The 12,219-nt window shown below is 29.9% G+C and overlaps 5 protein-coding genes across 5 annotated transcripts; 4 read left to right on the top strand and 1 right to left on the bottom strand.

The window, feature by feature from the left end:
* Nucleotides 1–318: 318 nt before the first annotated feature.
* On the top strand, nucleotides 319–801 carry TCA17 (Tca17p; the record flags this gene model as incomplete). The annotated part of the gene is made up of 1 exon (XM_004180350.1): nucleotides 319–801. One exon carries the CDS (start codon nucleotides 319–321, stop codon nucleotides 799–801), a length of 483 nt encoding a protein of 160 aa, XP_004180398.1.
* Nucleotides 802–1,648: 847 nt separating this feature from the next.
* Nucleotides 1,649–3,199, top strand: KCH1 (Kch1p; the record flags this gene model as incomplete). The annotated part of the gene is made up of 1 exon (XM_004180349.1): nucleotides 1,649–3,199. The coding sequence occupies one exon, from the start codon at nucleotides 1,649–1,651 to the stop codon at nucleotides 3,197–3,199; it is 1,551 nt and encodes a 516-aa protein (XP_004180397.1).
* A 511-nt stretch (nucleotides 3,200–3,710) lies between these two features.
* On the top strand, nucleotides 3,711–7,703 carry RSE1 (U2 snRNP complex subunit RSE1; the record flags this gene model as incomplete). Its single annotated transcript, XM_004180348.1, has 1 exon — nucleotides 3,711–7,703. The coding sequence occupies one exon, from the start codon at nucleotides 3,711–3,713 to the stop codon at nucleotides 7,701–7,703; it is 3,993 nt and encodes a 1,330-aa protein (XP_004180396.1).
* Nucleotides 7,704–7,926: 223 nt separating this feature from the next.
* HIT1 (Hit1p) lies at nucleotides 7,927–8,427 on the top strand (the record flags this gene model as incomplete). Its single annotated transcript, XM_004180347.1, has 1 exon — nucleotides 7,927–8,427. The coding sequence occupies one exon, from the start codon at nucleotides 7,927–7,929 to the stop codon at nucleotides 8,425–8,427; it is 501 nt and encodes a 166-aa protein (XP_004180395.1).
* Nucleotides 8,428–8,920: 493 nt separating this feature from the next.
* On the bottom strand, nucleotides 8,921–10,210 carry TBLA0D03760 (Gfo/Idh/MocA family protein; the record flags this gene model as incomplete). The annotated part of the gene is made up of 1 exon (XM_004180346.1): nucleotides 8,921–10,210. One exon carries the CDS (start codon nucleotides 10,208–10,210, stop codon nucleotides 8,921–8,923), a length of 1,290 nt encoding a protein of 429 aa, XP_004180394.1.
* Nucleotides 10,211–12,219: the final 2,009 nt, after the last annotated feature.

Here is a 12,219-nt window from a genome sequence, read left to right as displayed (position 1 = left end):
CTCCGTAATTGTATTTTTACCCTTTTTATTATCCATTATTTGATTACTACAAATGTTCTTAGGAATGTGGAATAAGAAACTTATTATTGAGACGTATATAATTTAGCATTCTAAGATACAGATAATTTGCTACTTTTTGATGATTTTTTAGGTATCTATATGTTTTTTTCTTGACAAGAAATAGATGTTTTTCTAATTCCAGTATTAGAAGCGAACTGAAAAATGTACTGAAATTCACAATTAAAAAGATTAATAGAAAAGGCATGATAAGTTGTATAGGCAATTAAATAGCCAATAGTCGAAAATAATCAACTAACCATGCAAGATGATTATAAGCCATGTTTCGTTTCTTTCATTGACGCAAATAATAAGCCAATTTTAGTCCATGTAACTGCAAAATATAGGGATAACATAGACAATCTGTTAAAATTCAATGTACTTTCTAATATGTCCTTAGACTATTTTGAAAGCCAATTATTTGAATGGTCCTCATTATCAAAAAATAGAGAACTCAAAACTTTATTTAATATTGATGGTTCAAAAGTGTATGGTATGTTAATTAAGCAAACAGGATTGAAGATTATAATTGGATTTAATCAAAACATAATAGATGATGAAGTCAAAATTATCGAAGTTTTTGAACTTATTCGTAAAATTTATGTGAAAACTAAATGCAACCCATTTTTAAATATTGATTTAAATGGTAATCTAAGTAATATAAGTAATGACGACGATGATAACGGAAAGAATCACAACTTAGCACAATTGTTAGATGATAGGTTATCCAAAGAATTGTCTTAAAAGATTGAATTGAATAGTAAGAATAACCGGGAGGGATAATACTTTTTCACGCTGTTTCCCCTTTGTCAATTTAATATAGAATACTACTATTTACTACCATTATCCATATGATTTACATGCCTTCAAGAGTTAATCGAGCATTTGTTTTTTCTACATCATCAAATATGAGTATTTGCTTGCTTCGCATTGCTATCTTCAATAATTTCATACTATCTATAAAAAAATTTTGAGTTACTTTTCAACTGTATGTATTTTGACAAATAAGAACATGGAATGAATAATGAGCTGCATATTAGAGTAAAAGTTTAAAAAGAAAAAATTTATAAAATTCTTCCAAACGCTAGATTTACGCCTTCAATCTTCAATTGAATTATAGAGCAATTTGTTGAAGAAAGTAAGGACTTATTAAGGCTCAAATCTGTCTGTATTTCTCCAAGTACTTATAATTAAAGATATATGTATTTCGTTTACTCATTTTTATACGACTTATTATGGATTCGTAATTTTCCTATAAATAAAATCTCTGTTTGACGTTGCACTATTAAGTCGCCAATTATTTGTTCTTTTCGTGTAGCGCATACGCATCAAAAATGTTTCATGTTTACATTTCCTGTTGATCTGATGAAAAAGAATAATATATAAAAAAAATATTATGTACCAAAATATAGTTTTCTTTAACTGCATAGCTTCATATAGGATTAAAAAAACAAACTGAGGTAGTAGTTTACTACAAAATTCAAAATACTACGATTACAACGCAAGATTAATGACTTTTATTAAGTAAGTCAGATACAAAATATTACAATAATTTTTTAAACAGCAACATATAATTCATATACAACTTACTATGTTTAAAAGTGACTGGAATTACAATGTCAGTAGCAAAACTTTCAAGGAGTTAGATCTGTCGATCTTTTTTACTCATAAGTCGAAAACTATATCTCGATATATTTTTTCAATCTGGGCTATTACAGTTTTAAAAATTGCTCTATTATGCTCTGACATTTATACATGCATTAAGTTATTAGCATTCAATACTTGGGCCAACGAAGTAATACAACCTTATCTATCCTTCAAAATATCTAAATGGCTATTTAGTGCATGTATATTGGCATCTGTTGTGCTGTTAGTATGGGAAGCCGTGTGTGGCATTAGAATTTTTAGAACAGGCAATATTGCCTTAACATATGTGAATAATTTCTCTCGATTCTTAAACTCATTATTCAATTATAATAGATTTTGTGTTTATGATAGGATTTCTCCAGAAGGTAAAAGTCAAAAACTAGCTTTCTTCGCATTTTTTGAACTAAAAGACTGCATTAGATTATTATTTGCTGATTCGCCAAGACAGGTTATTAATGGATTAACTTTATGGTCTGTATTATTAACAGTACATAGCAATAGTGACTTAAAAGATTTACAGACATTCAATAACTTAATTTCCCGAATTAAGAGGATTGCTAAAACTAATTATGAAGAAGCTGTGATTTTATCTTTTATGCTATTTTCATTTATTATCTGGCTAGCCTTTATAATCAAATTCTTCATTGCAGTAGGTTGTGCCATTTATGTCTATATAAAATTTTTGCCTGAAAGAAATATTGGAAGTCTTCGACAATTTGTTTGCATTACAATTGCTCAAAATATTGATTTACTGGTCATCAAACAAACTCGAAAACGTTTATTAAGAAAAGAAAAGCCAAGCGGAGAAGCTCAATTAAATGATAATATTGATTTGGAGAATATTGATGGAGATTACTTTACGACATCATCTGAATTCAGAAATAATAGTTCCATTTCAGTAATTGGAGATACAGCAGAGACTGATTCTTTGGAGGAAACGGTTAAAACACCATTTATGAAAACTACTTGCGGGAATGATATTGAAAAGCTAGCTTCCGATAATATAAGTGGCATTGAAGTTGATAATGCATCAGATATATCTTTAGGACAGTTAAATCCTACAGAATTTTCCTCTCCAATTATGAGTACTAAAAGAAATAGTACCAACATATACGCATTAAAACACGTCTTAGATTGTAAATCGGCAGACAATCTAACTCTTAATAGCTCTCAGGATAATACAAATAAAGCTCTATCTAAATACCATTTGCAAAATAAGTATCCCAATAACAATGGTTTAGAGTTATGTATGAAAGATGGTTCACTGCTATATGACAATACTGCCTATAAAAATAGTTATTCAAGCATAAATATTCCTAGGAGAAAGCCGCCATCTCTAAAGATCGATAATAATATTAAAACTAGAAAACATATATTAACTCCAGCAGGCGTCTACTTCTCAAAATCTCAAGTAAATGTAACTAAGACATCACAACCATTAAAAATAGAAGGGGAGAATGGCGTCACTGAGCGGGGAATTATCGAATCACCATAATCATCAATGAATACTTTAGATACCAAAAAATAAAATGGATATAGCAGCGGATATTATACCCTAAAAATGCATGAATAGCAATAATAAGATGTACTTTTATAATCACTCGTTACAATTATCCACTACATTTTTAATTTTACTCTTCAATTAAAGCGCTATTATACCTTTTTGTACTTGAATATGCATTAAGTACAACGATAATATTCTAATATGTATATATGCTAGAAAGAATGTTTAGATATTAGAACCATGTAATATTCAACATTCCGACATCTTAAATACTTTATTTTTATAATGCTTATTTTTGTTATTTTGATATTTTTCCCTTAGGCATTGTTGCTTTCTTTTTGATATTCAAAAAGTTACAATTTTTAGCGAATTTCGAAAAAACTCATCAGTTTAAAGCAGCATATATAAAAATAAAAGAATCAAACATGCAATTATCAATTTAATGCGTATTTGTATATAATCATAATAAGCATCTGTACCTATATTTCGAATTTTCAAAAGTATGCCAATTGAGAAATCAAATGAACTGAATTTGTACAATTTAACATTACAGAGACCATCAAATTACATTCATTTATGTGCTGGTTATTTTATAGATAAAACTCCAACTTTATTATCAGCTACAACTGCTGACTCTGAGATAAAAAAGCCTAAAAAGAGGAAGTTATTACAGTTCGTATTGGCTACAGAAACTCATCTTGAGCTGTACGATATTGAAGATGGGAAACTCCAAAAATTAGCTGTGATACCAATATTTGGAATAATTACTACGATGAAATCCTTCAGTATCGAAGGATCTAATTACTATTTTCTAGCAATGGGTTCAGACTCAGGGAATCTGACAATATTACGATTTATTCATTCATCTAATGGAATTAAATTGGAAACCTTGATTAACCAACCTTTAACAAGATCTGGAGCAAGAAGAATATCGCCGATATCTTATATCAGTGTTGATCCACAGGGCAGATGCTTATTATTAGGTGCAGTAGAAAAAAATAAGATGTGCTTTCTGTTAGACTATAAGTATGATAATTTCCAGATATCACCACCTTTAGAAATATATAGGCCTGACAAGATAACTCTAAGTTTAGTATCATGCGATGTTCAGTTTGACAACCCTTGTTTTGTTTCTCTAGAGCTAGATTCAAACGGAGTTAAAAATGATATTTATTTGGTATATTATGTTTTAGATCTTGGACTAAATTCTATCATAAAGCGGGCAAATTATAAACTGAATGCAGCAGCAAATTTTATAATGCCCCTACCTGACTTGTCTAAATATAATATTTCGACAACATTAAATTTAAATGATAAAGGGCACGGAGATTCTTCAGAAAGCAATGAAGTAAATCCATTCGTCTTGATTGGTCTTGAAAACCATATTTTATTAAAAGACATGCGTGGCTATTTTAGTTTAAAAGTGCAAATTCCTAAACCAGAAAATTTAAGAACCCCTATCACTATTATATCATACGCTATTCAAGAATTGAAAAAAGACTTCTTAGTTATTTTACAGTCAAACCAAGGTGATTTATATAAGGTGAAAATTGAACCTAACCTAACTGATCGTAATAGACCACAATTATCAATCACATATTTCGATACTATTAATCAAGCGGAGCAAATTCATATTTTTAAAAATGGTTTCTTATTTGTTAACTCTGAGTACTCAGATAACTATTTGTTACAATTTATTGATCTAGGTGATGACATCAGTTCTTCTCAAATTCTAACTTCATCAAACTCACAACAAACATTAGATTTTATGAGAAATTCTAAGTTAGAACATTTTATTATTGTAGATAAACAATGTACCCTTAATCCTCTGACAAATGCTGTCGTAGCAGAGACTTTGCCACTAACGATAACAACAAAAAAAGAAGCATCGCTTAGAATGCTATCAAATTCAGTTAATTTTAAGAGTTTAATATCTGCACCATTACCGTCCGGTGCCAAGAATCTTTGGTCCATTAAATTACCAGAAGATGCGCACCATAAATTACTTTTCTTAAGCTTTCAAAACTCCTCGAAAATTTTAATAACTGATAATAATTCTATTGAAGAATTAAATATTAAAAAGAATCCCTTTATTCTAGACAACGATTCTACATTACATGTTTGCTCTATAGGTCACGCATCAATTGTTCAAATATCTGAAAATGAAATGAAACAAATAACATACAAAAATGACTCCAAATCATTTGAATCAAAATTAGATTGGCTCCCTCCTGCAGGTATTAAAATTGTTCGTGCTACCAATACGAAGACCCAATTGGCTTTGGCTCTTTCCAATAATGAGATTGTTTACTTTGAAATTAATACCGAGACATCTTCTAACTCCGACACAATGCATGAATTACAATTACATATTGAAATGACCTCTAGCATATTAAGCATGAGTATGGGAACGGGTATGTCATCTGATTTTTTAGCCGTTGGATGTGATGATAGTGTTGTTAGCATAATATCTCTAAAAAAATTGTCGGACGAATTTTTAGAGATTGTCTCGATTCAAAGTTTATTATCTTCTCCCACTGATCTAGTGTTACTTCATTTTAAAGGTAAGATTCAGTTACATATAGGTCAAGAAAACGGTGTTTATGTTAGGTCAAGCATTAATCCAACTAATGGTCAAATATTTGATGTGAAACTTAAATATTTAGGCACTACAGCGCTTAATTTGTCGGTCTTAAATAGAGTATCTCTCGAATTAAAATCTGACGAAGATAATGATGATTCGGATCAGGAAGATAATGATTCATCTTGGAGCAGCAAGCAAACTAACACTGATAGTGAAGTCTACACCCCCTGTATCGTTGTGTTTGGTACACATACCTGGGTAAGTTATGAAAGAGACTCTATGTTTTTTATTAAGCCACTCCGATTTACTGATATTAATAATTTGAAAAGTATTGCCGAGTTTTGTACCAATACGATACCATCCAACGGCTGTTGTTCATTGAGTTCCTCTGGGTTGTTAGTTATCGGTAAAATTTGTGATTTTACCTCTATAGACAATACTTTTAACATATTTGACATTCCTATCAAAAAGGAAATTGAAACAGAGACCAATCAAATAAGTAGCATAAAAGAAGAGAAGGAAGAAGCTAAAGAAGAGGAAGAGGAAGAGGATGATGATGATGATGATGATGATGATGATGATGATGATTACACTATTACACTAAATAAGCATCAGACACGTAGTATTCTACGTTTAGTAGGGCAATCAAGCGTGTATCTACTTGTAGAAAACAACTACTCTGAGCATAATTGCCGTGTAACTATACAAGAGAATAATGAGATTTTCACTACTTTTGGTACCAAAGATAATTATCAAATACTAGACGGAATTATCTGTCTATCTTCTATAACAACTAAATTCGGTAGGGGTATTGACTATGTGTTTATATCGTCTATTAATGGAAGAATTCATACATTTGAGCTGAACGTAAATTTGAAAAAAGCCAGCTTCAACCTTATAAAAAAGAGTGAAGTCACTGTAGATGATAACGTTCATACGATGGCAGTTTTTAGAGATAAACTCTTAGTTCCAATATTCGGTAAATTAGCTGTTTATAAACTGGAAAAGAAACATCTAATTCTTAAAAACACTATCGATATGCCTCCATCTGTAACAAAAATCACATCAATGGCAGTATGGAAAAATCAAAGAGTTGCTATCGGAGATATAAGAGAATCTGTAACTCTATTAATTTATAATGATTCATTAGAGACTTTTTTTGCTGTTGCTGATGACGTTACAAAAAGGCATGTGACCACACTTCAATTTTTAGATAAATCGTCTATTATTGGAGGAGACAAGTTTGGGAATATATGGACTTTAAGACTATCACAAGCAGATAATAATAAGCTAGATGGTACAGTTGACCTGGCAGATCCTCGGTTTAAACAAAGAACTAAGTTGCAAGAGCGATTTCCTAATATATTAGAATGTCCTTTTAAATTTGAATTGAAAACACATTTTTTTATAAATGATATTGTTATGAAAATCGAAATTATACCTAACGTCAATAATTCTAATAGATCTACCATTATGTATATGGGACTACAGGGAACTATTGGCAGTTTGATTCCAATTATATCATCTCCTCAATTAAAAATGTTAAACAGCATTGAAGGTATGATGAGAAATGCAGATAATAAAATGTATAAACGAAAAGAATTTGATAAGGAAATCGAAAGTAAAAATATAATTGAAGACGATGACGATTATATATATGGTGATATAATAGGTAGTCAAGAACAAAGAATAGATAAGGTTGTTGAAGGTGCAGTTACCTTGATAGGTAGGGATCAAGTGTCATACAGAGGTTATTACGCTCCAGTTCGTAATGTTATTGATGGTGATTTCTGTGAAGAATTCTTAAATCTGAGGTCGAACGAACAAGAAATCATATGTGATGATTCAAATGGATTGAATGTACTTGATATACTTGATTATCTGAATGAGATGAGACATAGTTTCCTGTGAGATATATATAATTCCTATCTTTTTTCTTAGAAACTAGACACATATTTTTATATTATGGATGCTTATAATTACAAATTAGGAGATAAATTCCGAAATAACTTAAACTGCGATCGAGGCGATGACTTTAGAAAATGTTCTCGGTATATATATAGAACAGTATGCAAAACTAGCAAATTTTAGTAAATAATGATTTGTTCACACTTAATAAGAGTCTTTACAAATAATGTTGCCTAATGTTAACTGTCAAATATGTGAAATAAATCCATCGAAATACAAATGTCCCAGTTGTTCAATACGCTATTGTTCGTTAGCTTGCTATAAAAATAATGAAAAGCATTGCCATGACAAGCTTAAAATGGAAGAAACTACTAAGCCAGCTACCTCAACTAATAAATCATCAGAAAATACAGACAATACTACAGGCACTCAATCAAAGGTATTTGAGCAAATTTCTAAGCCAGCAATACCTTTGGCTACTGAAGAATTTGAAAATATATATCAGACTACGCCAACTATACAGGAACTTTTACAATATAATACAGTTAAATTCCATTTGGCTAAGGTTTATAGAATTCTAAATTCTGACCCTAGTAATGAAGAATCCACTCCAGAGAGTCGTAAGCAGTTAGCTATAGATTATCTTAATTTGTTAAGATGCGGTGGGCCTCATTATAATGAAGCCATTGAAGAATTTTGCCAAATTCTGCTGGAAAAAATAAGATAGCTTATTATTACTCCTTCAATATTTTTTTTATTGTAGATTCATGGAGGTTGTTGAAAGTATATAAAGTTCTATACGTTGAATATATATAAATATTAATTATAAATTACAGTTTCTAGAATTAAAAATAAGACAAAAAACTATTAAATTTCGTTCTATCACCATTTCATTATAACCTAACATAGCTTTAATAATAAAAGGATAATGTACAATATATATTAGATTTCAGAAGAGGTGATTAAGGGTATTATTAATATTATTATAGTTAAAAGATTATGCTAAGAGTAGATGATTGAAACGGATATTGAGATATTGTAGATTTACCATTTCTCAATTAAATTCCCAAAAAAAAAAAAAAAACAAAAAACGAAGAAACGGAGAGCGTATTAATTATTAAGTTTGTGATTATCTATAAAGTAGTGAAAGATTAATGTGACACGCTATGTTAATTGAATTTTTAAACCTTTTCTTGGCTAAAGCACAGAGGATATTGGTTTCAAGGAAAATTGCTAATGTTTGTGACGTCCATGGTAACACCTGATATACTACTTCTGTGTACATTATCGATTAACCTCTGTAATATAAGAGCATCCATTAGAGTTGGAAAGCCTTGAAAAGAAAATCCTTGCATAATAAACTGAGTAGGAAAATTCGGTATTTGTTTTGTGTTGAAATGAAAGTCTGCAATAGATTGATATAAACGAAATATATTACCAACAACAGCATTATAATTTTTTAAATGATAAACTTCCGTAATTTCTTTACTTGAATCGTATACTTCATAACCATTCGCAATTGGCAAATCATTTGCTCTAATACCACTGTAATATAATACTAAATTGGATATTTCTGCAAATCCTGCATCACCTTCTAATTTAATATCACCCTTTGTGCCATGGATGTCAATAATAAAATTTTTAGTAAATTTCTTCGTTGGCTTCCCACCTTTAAAATGACAAGAAACAGGTACATTACCATTTATTAACGAACCTTGAAATAATAAATGGTCAGGAGCTGTCTTTTTGGCCTTTTTACCAGTTCTGACTCCATGATCACCAATTAATTCTTGTTCAGGAATATTGTTGAAAACCATTGCGTTAATTTTACTAAAATATGAACTCGTAACGAATTGTAGCATATCAATTGTATGACCAAATGTAGTTGTGATTAAATCTACGCCATTTCCAAATTCATAAATATAAGAAGGTGATTTTAATGGTCTTTCATAACCATACCAACCGCCATTTGCAGAAACTTCAATTGAATTAATGTCACCTATATAACCTTGGGATACTAATTCTTTGGCACGATAAATATAAGGTGACTTTCTACCTTGTAAAGAGATAATTGTTTGTAAACCTCTATCTGCTGCTGCCTTATAAATAGTCTCTGCTTCTTCAACAGATCTACCTAAAGCCCACTCCACAAATAGATATTTAAGATTTGGATTTTTTTTAGAATATTCCAACAATGGTAATAACACATCAAAATGATAAGCAGCTTGTATGCTAATAACTATCATGTCAACGTTAGTTGAAGCTGCAAACCCTTCTAATGTTGGAAATGCAGTAGCATTTGATAACTTTAACTTTTGGATCGTATCTAAGGCTGTTTGGATATTCTTATCATATAAAGCAGTTAATTGAAATTGCGATGATAATTGAAGAATTGATGGATAATGAGTCTTAACAGCCCAGCCTTTACCTGCAGATAGACCTATGATACCAATTCTTAAGGCAGATGCATTGGGAACTGTGGAAACCGCTGATCTTTTATAATAATCCATATTTATAAGATCTATTGGTTCTGTTATGGCTTCGCTGCTTTATTTTTCGGTAGGAACCAGATATATTAACTGTTTAAGAATATGTACGTAATATTAGTAAAGAACAAACTGACGAGTATAACTTATGATGTCGGTTGTAGAAAAATAACTAAGTTGTATAGCTTGGTAATAATTAAAGCTTATAGTTTATCAAAAATTTATAGTTGAATAGAATATATGATTATAAGGAAGGTGTGGAGTGAAAAACGTGTTAAAAAATATTTTAATAAATGTTTAGGATAATGATGGTCAAATTTAAACTTGCAACTTTTTTATAGATAGAGGTGGTAAAAAGAGCAGAATATTCAATATTTGCTAGTAAAACGTTACTTTCAGGATTAAATTCTGTGATATAGAAATGAAAAAAAAGAACGCTTAATTTTATATTTTTTATTGCTAATTAATTAATCGAAGATTTGGTAAAGGTACGGATTATATCGATATCTTCTTGCCTTTCTCTTCCTTTCCACCTGTAAAGTGATAAAGCAATGAGTTCTTAATTATCAATAAAATGAAATCTTAAATATTGCAGATAACTCTATCAAAACCGATATTTTAGCAGATTTTGTTTGATAAATAACAAAAGACCTATAGTGATTAATTTTACATTTGTCATTTCTTATTTGGCAACGGTTATTTTTTTTTTGAAATTTGACAATCACCGAGATTGTCCTGTACGCGTGTTTCTTAGCCTGTGGAACAAAAGAAATAGCGTGGGGACTCTTTCATTGTATTCTTCATTATGAAGCTACAATTACAGACAGAAGATACAAAATAAATTCTCTTTAATTTAAGAATAACAGCTTTCATAATTGCATTTAACTTATAAAGAGTTGATATTATATATATTTTTATTATTGGAAGATAAGTCTTTTTTTATCAAGTTTGCGTGTTATGATAGCAAATATTTTCTGAAATGTATTGATTAAATCTAATGCAAGTTTTAGTTTCATCGAGGCTAAATATGTAACAAAAAGAATAAAGTATATCAAATAGGGGAACGTAATCTGTTTTATTTATTGACTGTTGTGCGTATCTTAGACATTTGTGCAAACCTTAAAATAAAGAAAGCATAAATACAAGAATGTGAGTGTTGCCATGGAAAATAAAATATTATCTCCTTTAGTTTGAGAATGTTTGAATTTGCGCGATTTGCTAATAATTTAGTATGCATATTATTTTAGCTGGCTATCCAAATGAATAGCTAAAATGTCATATATTGATTTTTTCTTGTTACATTATTTTTCTCTTTTTTTTTGAATTATCTTTTGTTTGTTGTAGTATTTTTCTGTTGAATTATAGCTATTCCTTCTATAATTGAAAATATTACAACTCATCTAGTATAGAATTAAAGATCTTGAACGATCTCAGAAAAAGAAATAAATATAAACCATTAATGCTATAATTATCATCTTAGTATTATCCAGGTTAATTGCATTAGGTGCTGCAAATAACGGACCTTGCAGAATAGCCAGCCATTTTCGAAACTTTGGGCTCTTTATAAAATTATGTTACTTTATGTAATGGTAAAAATAGCACATATCTAAATGATCCACGTAGACAAAAGTATTTTGGTTTGAAATATAGCCATGCAAAATCTCAAAAAAAAAGTTTTTTCCAAAGACTAACCGTCTTATCAGCTTATTTTACTAACATAAGCTTTGTAGATTTCCAACATGAGTTATCTTATTATAAGTATTAGTCTATATTAAAAAATTCCATATGCATTCTTTAGTCACATTTTTTTTCCTTTATAGATCCCTTTCCTATTGTTATATAGTTTAAAATTCTAATTCCGCCCTTTGCTAGGGTTTCACCCTGGAGAAGAGGATCCCTAACCCAAACACGTGTCGCGAAAAATCGGAATGAAAAACTAAAATGAAAAAAGAATGAATAAAAAAATAAGAGATGGGAAATGTACATACTTTTAACTGCATCATTTTTTATTTTATGAAAAATATCAATAATTT

This window comes from Henningerozyma blattae, chromosome 4 (assembly GCF_000315915.1).
Source record: "Henningerozyma blattae CBS 6284 chromosome 4, complete genome".
NCBI lineage: Eukaryota > Fungi > Ascomycota > Saccharomycetes > Saccharomycetales > Saccharomycetaceae > Henningerozyma > Henningerozyma blattae.
The sequence above is the reverse complement of the archived record's forward strand: the minus strand, read 5'-3'. Positions and strand labels throughout refer to the sequence as shown.